The sequence below is a fragment of the Mesoplodon bidens genome (assembly GCF_964165515.1).
Source record: "Mesoplodon bidens genome assembly, chromosome: 19".
In the NCBI taxonomy this organism is placed as follows: Eukaryota; Metazoa; Chordata; class Mammalia; order Artiodactyla; family Ziphiidae; genus Mesoplodon; species Mesoplodon bidens.
In genome coordinates this window covers 41235507-41249361 of record NC_138179.1, presented here as the reverse complement: position 1 = coordinate 41249361, position 13855 = coordinate 41235507, and the positions used below count along the sequence as shown (strand labels likewise).

General features: G+C 57.7%; 2 protein-coding genes and 1 long non-coding RNA gene across 3 annotated transcripts in view; 2 read left to right on the top strand and 1 right to left on the bottom strand.

Moving 5' to 3' along the window:
* The window catches only part of PGS1 (phosphatidylglycerophosphate synthase 1), a 57040-nt gene extending 54253 nt beyond the window's left edge, over positions 1-2787 (bottom strand). Inside the window, exons 1-2 of the mRNA XM_081218826.1 lie at positions 2397-2787; positions 1052-1152 (exon numbers count right to left, since the gene is read on the bottom strand). The gene's annotated coding sequence lies outside the window, so the exon portion shown is untranslated. The remainder of the gene's footprint in view (positions 1-1051; positions 1153-2396) is intronic.
* A 408-nt stretch (positions 2788-3195) lies between these two features.
* Positions 3196-6494, top strand: SOCS3 (suppressor of cytokine signaling 3). The gene is made up of 2 exons (XM_081220135.1): positions 3196-3494; positions 4049-6494. The coding sequence occupies exon 2, from the start codon at positions 4137-4139 to the stop codon at positions 4824-4826; it is 690 nt and encodes a 229-aa protein (XP_081076261.1). The 5' UTR covers positions 3196-3494; positions 4049-4136; the 3' UTR covers positions 4827-6494.
* Positions 6495-7503: 1009 nt separating this feature from the next.
* On the top strand, positions 7504-9349 carry LOC308607237. Its single transcript, XR_014013979.1, has 2 exons — positions 7504-7881; positions 8204-9349. It is a non-coding gene; the product is annotated as an uncharacterized lncRNA (long non-coding RNA).
* The last annotated feature ends 4506 nt before the right edge of the window (positions 9350-13855 follow it).

Sequence of the window (13855 nt, the reverse complement as noted above, 5' to 3'; positions counted from 1 at the left end):
AGGAAGCAGAGAGCCTTAGACATATACTCACTGAGAGGTTTGGGTCACCACAAAGGCAGTGGGGACCCCCTGGAGATATTAGAAAACCAAAGGGAAACTTGGTGACTGGCTGAACCGTTTGAAGACAAGCAGCTTTTTGGACTATATCTTATATAGGAGATATATAGCTCTCCAAAACATAAAGCCATTTATAGCCATATGCATCTCCTAGTAGCCCAAGCTGCAGCAGCTCAGCCCTCCTCTCCTCCCTCTCCCCAAAGACTCCTCAGTGCTTTCAAAATAATTATAGCTAACATAAATTGAGCATTTAATATGTGCAAGGCACTATTCTAAGCATTTTGCATGCATTGGCTCAGTCCTCACAACCACCTGATGAAGTAGGTACTATTATCAGCCCGTTTTACAAGTAAGGAAACTGAGGCACAGCTGGGAAAGTCAGTGGCCCAAAGTCATACAGCTACTGGGTTGTGGAGCCCGGACAGCAGTTCAGTCTCCTGAGTCAGTATGCAGGGAGCCCTGCCCCTCTCCAGCAGGACAGCTTCTTTCAGGCCCCTGGGCATGCATGATGACCCTGCCCCTCCTCTCTGCTCTTTAAATCATCCAGGTACTCTTGGGCCCACTCTATGCTCCCCGACAGTCATGCAGCCTTTGCTCCTGGCCCTTGGCAGAGCCCTGGCTCACTTGGGTACCGTGCTGTTGACATTAGGACTTACCTATTTCAGAGATATGAGTCTCTCCAACCAGACCGGGGAATCCCAAGCTCAGGGGCTGTTACTTCCTCCTTATCTCTCCCACCCCCATTTCTGACCCCCTCTCCCCCCAAGAATGAATTATCACAGTCTCATAGGATCATAATTACAACCACTTCTTTCTCATGATGCTCAACACTTGGGGGTCCCATGTCCCCTCACCTCCCCTGTATCCCTGCAGGATTCACCCAGCACTTCTGTGTTCCCAGTGCTTTGCCCCATGCCTGGCAAAGGTAGGCACTCAATGAGGGTTTTTGGAATGGATGAATGAATCTAACTTGTGTCAGAGCCTTATAACTTACAAAGCAGTTTCTCATCCATTAACTCAAGGGCTATTCCTTGTGAGTCTTCCTTGTCCTCCAGGGGGCTCAGCACAGAAGTGGATGGTCATGGTGGTAGCCTCCTAAGCAATGGATGAGAAAAAGAATGAACTCCTGACTCTACAGAGAAAGAGAATCCATTTCATTAGCCCGCAAGTATCTGGAGGGCAAAGACTAGGTCTTATTCGTCATTATATTTCAATGCCCAGCACAATGTCTGGTACATAGAGTCCAATATTTGTGAAATGTGTTGAATAAATCAATTTCCCCCGCTGCAGAAGTAACAAGACTTCCTCCTGACTACCGCTCTCCTAACAGAATCCAAACGGAGAACTGGACTGAATTACATCCATGTCTAGCACATTTTGATGTGCAGAATCTTTTCTTGTCTTTTTAATGTCAGATCTCTGATGGGAAAAGATTATTACTCCTACTTTACGGATGGCAAAGCTGAATTCCAGAGAGACTGGGTGTCCTGACCACATCTCACTTAGTCCCCTGACATCTGTGGGGGAGAGAAGTGATGGCACAGACCGAAGACACAGCGACAAGTTGGGGGCACAGTGAGCTGCCTATCAGCTCCTAGAGAAGCAAAGGAGCCAGGTCTCTGTGTTCTAACCCCCCGAGAATCTCTCCCTTCCTTTCTGACTCCTTATCTTCTGTGGTATGGCATCTGGGAAAAGGGCAGCGTCCAAAGCTCTCAGCCCCTGCGTCCTGAGAGCTGACAATCTAAGTGCCACTTAAGCTAGTTCTCAGGTGTCTCCAGCACCCCACTGCCTGTCTGGGGACAGATGGCAAAATTTTCCATCCTTTGTAAAGCTGGCCCTGGTTAGCTCAGACCACCCACATCCACGCCGACATGACCAAGAACAGATCCGTTGTTCACCTCAATCACCTCCTCTTCTCACCCCCGGGGAGAGATCGGGCCCCGACACTCAGAGGAGGCGCACATTCTAAGCGATCCCGGGCTATCTGAAAGCGGGCTGAACTGAAAACTGCTTTCCGGAAATCCTCCACTGCTGGACTTTTATTCCCAGGTCTAACTCCAGACTGTGATGTGAATTCTCCTCGGTCCCCCGAGAAGGTTCCCCCCGCCCCAGCTCCTGAGCCAGCCTCCCCACCGCCCCTTCGGGTTCCCGTTCCAGGGCTTGGGCGGGGGGTGGGGGTGGGGGTGGGGGGTGGGGGGTGGGCGAGCAGCACCAAACTCCGCTCCAACCAGCAGACCCCAGGGCGCCCTCTAGCGGACGCGGGAGGCGGGGTGGGGCCATCGCTCGCCCTCGGGCCAGTCCCGCCGCGTTAAGAGCACCTGGCCGGACCCACACCTCACCTCGCAGGTTTGGAGACCCAGAAGTGCGAAAGCGGTTGTTCTTTGCGTTTGTGTTTTTTTGGTGGTGGGAGGCGGCACCAGTGTTGCGTCGGCAAAGAACCTAGCAGCGGGCCGATGGGCTGAGGCCGGACGGCAGCCACTCAGGCTGCGTCCCCTCCACCCTTAGGACTCCCGGCTTCACCTCGGGGACATGCCCACAGGTGACTGTCGCGCATCCCCACCCCCCCGGGCTCCCAGGTCCGGTCCCAGTTTCGCGGCCCGGCCTTGGGGTGTCCCCAGTTCCCCTGAGGCAGGCATGGGCCTCCTGGGGCGCGGGAGGGGGGTCTCCCCGCGAGGTCCGAGAAAAGGGAAGGGGAGCCGGGAGCCTCTCCTGCTCGGCCTCCTGGAACTGCCCGCGCTCCGGGAGCGGCGCCCCCGCCTCTGCCAGAAACTGGCCTTCTTAGAAGGGAGGGGGAAAGTGTGAATGAGAAGTTGGGGGCGGAGCGCGCGCGGGGGAGGGGCCGCTGCCAGGAACGCGCCGCCGGGGCTGGCGCCTAGCCCGCCGGCCGACCCGGCTGCCTCGCGTTGCGCTTTGTCTCTGCGCGCGTCTCTGCGGGTCTCTGGCCCTGCTCGCGGCCCGCCCTCGGTCGCCCGCGGCCCCTCCCTCCCATCCGCGCACAGCCTTTCATTGCTGCGAGTAGTGACTAAACATTACAAGAAGGCCGGCCGCGCAGTTCCAGGAATCGGGGGGCGGGGCGCCGCGGCCGCGTATATACCCGCGAGCGCGGCCTCAGCGCCGGCTCCGACTAGGACTCCCCGCGCCGCCGTCGCCGTCGCCGCCGCCGCCGCCGCGACTCCGGCCCCGCACACCGCCCGCCCGGCCCAGCTCCCGCCGCGATCCCTCGCCTCGCCCCCGCCCGGCCAGCCCGGGGGCGCGCAGGGGGCAGGGCGGGCGTCCCGGCGAAGCCCGAGGGACGCGCGCGCGAGGCCCCTTTGTGGACTTCACGACCGCCAACATCTGGGCGCAGCGCGGGCCACCGCTGGCCACCGCACCGCCGCCGCGCCTTGGGGACCGTAGGAGGGGCAGCCCCAAGGCCAGAGACTTCGGTTTGGGACCAGGTAGGAAGGAGGGGCGCGGCGTGGAGGGGGGGGCGGTTCGCTAGTCCCGGGAGCTTTTCCCGGTTTCCCCTCCCCTTCCCGGGTCATTCCCGGCAGGGAGGGGACGAGATAGGGGGCAGAGCGGATGGAAGCCGGAGATCCCAGGTTCCCGGAATACCCAGGCTGGGGCCCTCGGGCTTCTCGTGTCCCCTCCCTACCCCCATGCCTCGTATTTCTTTCTCCGTCCCTGCCGCCCGGGGCCACCGGACTGAGCGGCGCCCAGAGCGTCCCGGGGGCCCTTCTCCCGCTCCCCACCCCGGCCACTCTCCGGGAGACCCAACTTCCGCGCCCGAGTTTCCCACTCGGCGCCTTCCCAGTGCGCGCTGGGGAAAGGGCTGCCTGGAGGCGGGGGCTGGGCGGGCTCCGTGGGCTGTCTGGGTCGGAACGAGGGCCCAGGCGAGCGCCTCCGGGGCAGCTGGTGTCCCGGCCGCTCGGCGGAGGCAGGGGAGCCGGGGTGGGCCGGGCGCGCTGGAGGGTTCCGGGTACTCACGCGGCGCGCGCCTTCCTCCCCGCAGCCCCCCGGGATGCGGTAGCGGCCGCTGTGCGGAGGCCGCCGAGCAGCTGCAGCCGCCGCCGCGCAGATCCACGCTGGCTCCGTGCGCCATGGTCACCCACAGCAAGTTTCCCGCCGCCGGGATGAGCCGCCCCCTGGACACCAGCCTGCGCCTCAAGACCTTCAGCTCCAAGAGCGAGTACCAGCTGGTGGTGAACGCAGTGCGCAAGCTGCAGGAGAGCGGCTTCTACTGGAGCGCCGTGACGGGCGGCGAGGCGAACCTGCTGCTCAGCGCCGAGCCCGCCGGCACCTTCCTCATACGCGACAGCTCGGATCAGCGCCACTTCTTCACGCTCAGCGTCAAGACGCAGTCGGGGACCAAGAACCTGCGCATCCAGTGCGAGGGGGGCAGCTTCTCGCTGCAGAGCGATCCTCGGAGCACGCAGCCAGTGCCCCGCTTCGACTGCGTGCTCAAGCTGGTGCATCACTACATGCCGCCCTCCGGCGCCCCCTCCTTCTCCTCGCCCCCAACTGAACCCTCCTCCTCGCCCTCCTCCGAGGTGCCCGAGCAGCCGTCGGCCCAGCCGCTCCCGGGGAGCCCCCCCAGGAGAGCCTATTACATCTACTCGGGGGGCGAGAAGATCCCTCTGGTGTTGAGCCGGCCCCTCTCCTCCAACGTGGCCACTCTCCAACATCTCTGTCGGAAGACCGTTAATGGCCACCTGGACTCCTATGAGAAAGTCACCCAGCTGCCTGGGCCCATTCGGGAGTTCCTGGACCAGTACGATGCCCCCCTTTAGAGAGCAAAGGGCAAGGGTAGGGGCTAGGGGCCCGGGTCCCCTCTCCTCCATGGCACATGGCATAAGCACAAGAATCCAGCCGTGAGAGTCCTGCAGCTCTGGGTGAGCTAGGGGGCGGACAGGCCCCGCCCTCCGGTCCTTCCCCCGCAGAACTGGGCGGGTGGTACCTGGAATGTGTTTGAGGGGAGGGGGAGAGCCACCTGAGCGCCCCTCCCCAACGCCAGCTTCTCCAGAGGAGCCGGCTGGCCCAGGGGGACCACAGCAACGACCTCAGTGGATTCTCTCTCCTCTCCCGCTTTCTCGAACCCCCTGCGCTTCCAAACAGGGGACACTGCGGGCGTGTTGAACTGGTGAGAACTGCCGGGGAATCTTCGAACTTTCCAACGGAACTTGTTTGCTCTTTGATTTGGTTTAAAACAGAGCTTTAAACCTGAGCAGGTCGCGGGCCTGGAAAAGGGTGGACGAGAGAGAGGGCGCCTCAGGGGCCCAGGGCTACCGGCTGGCCAAGGAAATGGTCACCCCCATCGCCCAGCCCAGGTGAGGAGGGTGGCTGCCTGCTCCACCTCTGGCACTGGGGAGAAGGGCAAGGGGTGGCCTGAAGGGGAACTTTCCACTCCCCCCTCTTCCTCCCCCGTCGGGTAGCCACCAGAAACACAGGTCCTAGAGTCCATCTAATGCGGGAGAGCCCAGGGCCCTTCCCCCGTTTTAAGGGGGGAGTGGCATTTGGAAGGGGATGGACGGCTGGTCAATTCTTCTTTCCCCACCCATGCTATACCTTTCGGCACCTGGGGGATGGGGCTGGAGGAGATGGAAGAGATGAGCCACCTTTGACCCCAGATCCTGGACAGAGAAGATGGGGGATTCTACTTTGTGCCTCCTGACTATATCTGGCTAGGAGATTTGCCTTAAATGCTCCCTGTCCCATGGATAGGGACTGGCACACAAGAAGCCACATACTCAGCCAATCCAAGCAGAGGCCAAGAGATTCTCAGAGGGGCATACACCGGCCACACACCATTTGGCGGAGGAGGTCGGAGATGGATGGGGGGGGGCAGAGATCCATGCCTTCCACCTGAGCGCAGGAAGAATGGCAGCCCAGTTGGTACTGGCCGGCCAGTGGTGCCTGGGCTCTGGCCAGAGCAGAGCCACCAGGCTCCACAGCCCCCCAGACCCTGCACAGCCCTCCCTCCTCACCCTGGGGGACTGGCACAGGCAGGAAGTCATCGAGAGGCCCTGCCACCCAGCTGCTCCCGCTCTGCAATAGCACTGATCAGTGAAAACTTACAGGAATGTAGCGGGGATGGAATTACCTGGAATTGTTCTTTTTTGGGGAAAACTAAACACACAAAGTTTTGTGTGTCAGGTATTTGGGCTGGATGGGGCAGCTGTGTGTTGGGGTGTTTGTTTTTTTTTCCTGTTATTTTGTTTGGGTTTCGTTTTTGTTTTTTAATAATGTTTACAATCTGCCTCAATCACTCTGTCTTTTATAAAGATCCCACCTCCAGTCCTCTCCCCTCCCCCCACCCAGGCCTTCGAGGCTGATAGGAGATGCTTGAAGAACTTAACAAAATATCAATCCAAGTCAAACTTTGCACATATTTATATTTATATTCAAAAAAGAAACATTTCAGTAATTTATAATAAAGAGCACTATTTTTTAATGAAAAACCTGACTTGAGCCTTTCTCCCCCGCCCCTTCTGCCTTGCTTGCTCTTTCACCCACACCTACACTCTACATCAGAGGGCGGTGGCTCTACCGCCTTGCTGCCCTGGCGCTCCTTGTGATGGAATCAAACTCGGCTTCACGTCACTGACAAGCTAAGGCAGCCACCTAGACTGTACCGAGAGGGGTAATTCCTGCTAGTCTGATTCAGATCTGACCAGAATATGCAAAGCAAGTTCGAAGGAAGCGCTTCAAAGGGCTTCAGGGAGTATAAGCTGAGCTGTGGTCAAAGCTTTTAGAGGCTCCAAGCTATTAGAGACGCTGGGCTCCTTGGCAGGGAGGTGTTCCGAGAAAGCCCAGACTATGGGGTCCTGGCGGTGACCCGTGACCTCAGCACAGCCGGGTCCATGGGAGGTGGGGGGAGGGGGAGTCCCGATGCAAACCCTGCATGCAGTGGGGCCCTCCCCAGGGGTAGGAGCCCCAGCCTGAGAAGTGGATGGGGCCACATGCCTCCCAATAAGAGCAGCCATCTATTCACCTATTTTCAGCCACTCCCACCCTCCAGGCACTCAGAGACCACCTGGGTTGGTGGTCACCTTCCCAGCCACCCCCACGAGACTGGTGTTATCACCGCATATTCTCAGGCCCAACTGTGTGCTCCATGGGAGCGGGGACTTGGACTGGTCACTTCCGATGCCTAGAACGGTGCTCAGTAAATATTTGTTGGCTGAGTGGGGGCAGCATCTCGGGTTCACGGAGGTTAAGCAACCTGCCCAAGGACACACCTCTTGGGAATGTGGGAAAGACACAGGTTAGGAATCCGGTAGCCTTTGATTTTTCCAAAGCCCAGGAACTCTCTTTGCCTCCCTTAAGTAAGCACAAAGTATATGCCCGGGGTTGCCCCTAGGTAGGTCCCCCCTGCAAAGTCAAGGGTTGGTAACCGCCCCACCGCCCCGCCCCCAGTCGGCACTAGGGTTCTGCTAAAAAGACAAACTAAAAGTGCCTGCTCTGTGACATTTTCCTTCCATGCTTCGTCCTCCCCCAAGGCCCCAAGCCTGACAGCTGGATCAGTGTTCTCCCCAAGTCAGGGGCCCCATCCCCTCCTCTGCCTCAGATGCCTGAAACAAATGCCAGAGCCCTCTTCCTGGCCCCCGATAAGCTGCTCAGGAATCAGTGTCCAAAAGGCAACTGAGAGTAAATAAACAAAGTCGTTTTTCTTTCCCATTTCCTGGACTTTTGGGGAAAATAACCTAAAGTGACGAGAAAGGGCCAGGCCAGGCGTGAGACCGCTGAGTAGACAGAGCATGTTAGGAACCACACCAGAGAGACGACCACCTCTGGAACTGGGAATGCAGACCCAGGCAAGGTCACCTTCCCAGAGCACAGGGCCAGGTAAGGGGACCCAGTGGGGCCTGGCTCCCCAGCGCCTCATAGGAGGATGAGAGCCCGGGAGACTTTTGGTAGGCTCTTCCCCACCCCACCATCTGCTGGCCTGACAGCCTCGATGGAACCTTGGAACCCAGAGCACACGAAGGCCCCGTCCTTGGCCCAGAAGGCAGCTGTTTAGCCAGGATGTCTAGTGTTTAGAGGGTGCTAACGAAAGGGCTTGCAGGGGGGTGGTGGCTCTCCCTACCCCTTGGAGTTGGAACTCAGAGGCAGAAGACCCCTGACTCCTTTCCCTCGCTGCCCACCCCACACTTCTTCCTTCCCATAGGTCTCTCCATTTTCAGACCACAGACCGGACCAACCTTCTGGTTTGCAGACAAGTCAAAGTGACTCCCAGAGAAGGACAGCAACTTACTGGACTTCACACAGCAAGCTATCGGCAACATCAGGACAAGAATCTCTCAGACTGGTCTGCTCACCAGCACTTGTCCCTGTTTTCCCTCCTCATACCAACCCGTGTTGCAGAAGTCTTTCTGTACTTCTCAGTCCTTTCAGAGGCAGACACCGCTCCTCCAGAGGACTTTGTGGGCGACCCTCTGTCCTGGCCGCCAGAGGAGGGGTGCGCCTGGTTCCCAGATTTGCTAAGAAGCGTCCTGCAAGGCATAGGGAAAATACTTTGCGGCTTGAGCCTCAAAGGGGGTTAAGCACAGGGGGTTAAGCCCAGCTGGGGGTCCGTGGCCAACAGAAAGGGAGGAGATGGAGCTCCCCAGACCGTGGGCCCTATTACCCTGCTTCAAGCGCTGTAGGAATCCACCCCCAAGAGGTCCTTAACCTCTCCCCGGTGGTGCTGTCTTTGGGCAGGCCTCCTGATGAGTTAGAGCCAGGAACGGGAACTCTGAGGCCTGCTCTGGGGGAGGGAAGGAAGGAGGCCACAGACAGGGGAGCTGGAGATGGAAAATAAGCGGGCACGTGTGTCCTAGTCTAAGGGTGTTTGGGAGGGGGCACTGCCGGAGTACCAGGCAGAGAGAGAGAGGGCAGAGTCAGATAGCCACAAAGGGAGTCTAAGCTGAGACAGAAGCCTGCGGGGTGGGAGACAATGTGCACAGGGGCGGACCGGGAAGACCGAGACCGAGGTGGGAAGAACCCGATCCCGGGCGCACCTTCCCGCGCCGCGTCCCGCCTCCTCCATATCGGGCGGCCGCCGGGCGAGCGGGCAGGCGGGCGCGTCGCTCTGGAGGCCGGCCTCTACCAGGAAGAGTCACTTCCCGGACACCGCGGGAGCCCTGACGGAGCTATGCGAAGAATGTACGCGCGGAGCCTGGCGGGTGGCATCTCCCGGGCCCGCGCCGCCGCCGCCGCAGCAGCGGCCCAGCCGAGAGTGAGCTCGGAGGGCAGGCCCCGCCCTCGCCACGCCCCCGCCGCCCGCGGAGCGGTCGCCATGGCAACGGAATTACAGGCGCAGAGTGCTGTTTATTCTCAGACGAGTGCCAGGAAATTCGGCCGGGAGGTTGCCAGGCGCACCTCCCTGGGGTGGGGGGCGGGAGAGGGAGGAGAGAGGATGGACCGGCGCGCCCGGGGCTCCTGGGGGTAGAGAGGGAGGGAGGGAGGGAGGCAGTCCTTCGTCCCTGGGGGTCACTGACCCCTCCGAGGGGAGGCTGCTCAGAAAACCCTGACTCTTTGCCGGCCATGAGTGGATCAAGTTTTCCCAGGGGAGCCGAGATCCCCCTCCAGGCCGGCAGTCCCTCTCCCCCAGACCACTGTCCTTGGAGCCCCCCAGCCCCTGCCTGTCAGTCACTCATTCACTGACTCATTCATTCATTCACTCAGCGGGTACCCATTAACACATCCTGTGTGTCAGGGGATTAAGTGTGAACAAGACAAGGCCCTGCTCCTCCTGCTCTCCAGAGATTTAGTGGAAGTGACAGACACTAGTTAAAATGTAAATAAAGTAAACAGTCTGCTATTTGTGCCGCAAAGACTCATCTTTAAGTCACATTTCCAGTACCTTGAACATCCGCAGTCCTGTCTCATCCTCAGGTACGGTGACCAGCTTGTCCTGGGTTAGTAGCCCTGAATGTCCAGGACATTTGATCACCCTTCCCTCGGGTCACACATCCATTTCAGTGATAGTGAAAGTGAGACTTGGATTACAAGGGCAGCTATTCCAGGGTCATGGAGCTCATTAGAGAGAGCCAGAGGTCCTACCTGAGAATACAGGGCGTTTTGGGCTCAACCCTTCTCACCTCCCAGAGCTGCCTCCCTCTCAAGGCTCAGGAAAGCCAAAGAACCACCTGCGGCTAGCCCCCAGGGAGTGGATGAAATTGCTGATTCCCGGACTCCAAGCCCAGCTTTTCTGAATCAGAAGCCCCAAGGAGAGTGGGGAATCTCAATACTCAACACCTCCTCAGGTGACTCTGAGACCACTCGCTTCCTTTGCGGAAGACAAGCCTGGATCCTCCTCACTTCCCGGGACAGGGAATTTCCTCCTTGAACCTTGACTAAGCCAGAGCTGGGAAATCAGCAGGGAGGGAAGGCTCAGGATCACTGCCCGCACTGGGGCAAGTGCAGACAAGTGCAGCCCTTCCCTCTGCTGGGCTCCAGCCCCTGGGCCCCAGCCTGAGGATGGCAGGGGGAGGAGGATGGTGCTCCTTCCCCCAGTGCTGAGCCCTCCCAGCTGTGCTGTGCTGGGAACAGGCCAGGCATTTGTGAAACCCTGGGTTAGCCTGACCCACTGTCATGAGGACTGCCTGTGGAAGCTGGCGCGGGGAGGGGGATGGAGGGCTGTTCCCAGAAGTGGGGAGAACTCTGGACTTCCCACTCCTGAGTGCTCCGGATTGCAGCACAGCCTTAAGCAACAGCAGTGGCCTGGAAGGCTGCATTGCAGAGAGAATCAGAGGCCCCGGCTCTCATCTGAAGAGAAGCCAGGGCTCTGAATACTAAAACTGCGCGCTTTCCTCGTAAATACGATCACAGCTGCTATTCGTTGTAATAATCAGGCCCAGCCTTAGAGAAAGGTGGAAAACCTAGACTTAAAAGAAGAAACAAACAATGCAAGTTCGTTATTTACATTACACAGGAAAATATTTCCTCTCTTTCACCTCCCCTCCCCCAAATCTCAAATCTTCTTTTCATACAGAAAATGCTATTTGGTATCCATAATGTATAGGATGATGAAGGTATAAAATAGGATGATGAAGGTATAGACATGAAACATAAAACCCATGAGGGGGGCTTCCCTGGTGGCGCAGTGGTTGAGAGTCCGCCTGCCGGTGCAGGGGACACAGGTTCGTGCCCGAGTCTGGGAAGATCCCACATGCCGCGGAGCAGCTGGGCCCGTGAGCCATGGCCGCTGAGCCTGCGCGTCCGGAGCCTGTGCTCCGCAGCGGGAGAGGCCACAACAGTGAGAGGCCCGCATACAGCAAAAAAAAAAAAACATGAGGATCCGGTCCTCCAGGAGGCTGATGTGATGTGTATGTACACAACCACAGGGGGCGCTATTCACAGTATGATCTTTGTGGGTGGGGGTCCCACGAAGTTGTGTGATGGGGGCTGCAGCGTTTCTGAGCTTTAGGGTGCATTAGTACCCAATGCTTACCTGCCCAGTGACCCAGGTGATATCAGTGCAGGTGGGAGCCCTGTTCTGGGCACTGTGACCAATGCTGGAGAGATCATTGCCAGCCAGGAAACATTCAGACTTCAAGAGGCTTACAGTCTGAAAGGGGAACCAGACGTGAAAACCAAGAAGTATCCTAAAAAGGAATGAGTATAAAAATAAAATGGTATACAGGGTACAGCTGGAGGCCCCCAGGAGGAAATGACCTACAGTGGTTTCCCAGAAGAGGTGACTCTGATGATGGGAAACAGCAGGTGTTCCCTTGGCAGGCGTGGGACAGTGGGGCATTCTAATGATCAGAAACAGGGAAATAGCCAAAAAAGGGAAAAGAAGACTTTGGGGAACTTCAAGAAGTTTGGTGTGTCCCCATCTGGCACTTCCATGCCAGGCTCATCTTCTAAAAATACTGCTCTCATCATCATGTCACACACACAGCCCTTCCCCATAGGATGCACACTGGTTCCCATGGCACTTTCCTCTAAGCCGCTTCCAGCTTCCAATACATTCAGACTCTCACCCTAGAGGAAAGCTCATTGTCTTCAACTCCCCCACCCACTCCACTCCACACTGGGAGACTTACTTCCTCCCATCAAGGTGGTCTCCTTACCTGCCCACCATAGGCTTCACACCTGTGCTCACCTGTGAGCCCGTTTCACATTGGGGTTATCCCACCAGCCCAGACAGCCCTCCTCCCTCTTCCAATTCTGCCTCTCGTTGGTGGTTGCCAGTTTCCTCCAGACTGGACTATGAACTCATTTTTTTTGGCGGTACGCGGGCCTCTCACTGTTGTGGCCTCTCCCGTTGCGGAGCACAGGCTCCGGACGCGCAGGCTCAGCGGCCATGGCTCACGGGCCCAGCCGCTCCGCGGCATGTGGGATCTTCCCAGACCGGGGCACGAACCCGTGTCCCCTGCATCGGCAGGCGGACTCTCAACCACTGCGCCACCAGGGAAGCCCACTATGAACTCTTTGAAGGAAGAACTCTCTTATTCATTCCTTCGATGATAACTTATTGAATGCCTACTCTGCACCAGGCACTGGATCTTCCAGCTTTTTATATTCATCACAAAATCCGACAAAGTCGGTGGTGCCCAGTGGAAGCCCACCAAATGCTTGACCCCTGACTGTACAAAAGAAAGAAATGTCTTTAAATAAAGGGGTTTCTGGAGTCTTTAAAATATGATTTAAATCGTTTACAACTTTTACTTCGGGAAGCAAATAGGCATCTTTTACTTTTAATACCTTGTGTTGGCATGAATAGCACTTTTGGGTTTTTCAAAACACATCCTAATATCTCGCTCTTCCCTCCTGATATAACTCAGAGGTAAGTGAGGCAGCTCAAATGAAATATGTTGCGTTTTCCAGATGAGCAAACTAAGGTGTCAAGGGATTTAGGCGTGCCTCAAGTCACACAGACAGTTAGTGGAAGGAACAGACTTAGAACACTGATCACCTGCCCTTTCCACCACTACCTGCACCTGTGTGTGAGTCCCCACCATCCAGGACCTCCATTTAGCAGCTACTGTGAAGGCTCCCCAAGGGACCCAAATGGCAGCTGGATCCACACTTGGCTCTCATCAGAGACCAGTCAGCCCTAGGGGACAGTCCTGGGGCTGCCATTCCATCCATAGGGACTTTGGGTGGTTGCAGGGAATGCCAGGGTCATCCCATCTCCCAGCGTCTGGGAGCCTCAGATGATCAGGGCTGGTCTTCCCAATGGACATAGAATTGCCAAGGAAACTCCAGCGAGACCTCTGGCCAACCCAACGTGCAGAGGTTTGCGCAAAGCCTCAGAGAACCCCAATATCACTCTAAACTATTCCTTCTGGAAGCCGGCGGGGGGGATGAGATGACCTCTATATCCCCTTCTGTAATACAATTCTATGAAAAGGAGGCTGGAGGGAAAGGAGCCAGCTTGGGAGGAAGGCAGGCTAGCTTTGGAGCGTGGTCCCCTAGCCCTTCGCTGCCCTTTTCAGTGTTCCTTGGCACCTGGTGAAAGTAGGCAAGGGGGTCTGGCGGGAAGGCCACCCAGAAGCTATCCAGAGACCAGCCAGCATTGCCCAATCAGGGGGTGGGGACAGTCAATGGAATACTGCCCTACACACTGGGGTTTCCCCACTGGACTCCTCAGGCCATCACTCCAGGGGTTGGCTGGGAACTCAGCAAGGACCCTGACCAGGCTCTGGCCAGAGTCCTGGAGTGGAGGGGAGGAGCCTGCAGGCATCCTGCCAGGCCTCTCCAGCTTTAGAGAAGGAGCGGAGAAGGTCAGCCAAGGGGCCCAGCTGCAACAAGAGACCTTGTGCCCACACCAGGTTAAGGACTGAGCTGGTCCATCCTGAGTGGGCGAGGGGACCCTGACAGAATATAC

Coding starts and splice junctions, on each gene's coding strand:
- SOCS3 (XM_081220135.1), top strand. CDS start 4,137: ATGGTCACCCACAGCAAGTTTCCCGCCGCCGGGATGAGCCGCCCCCTG.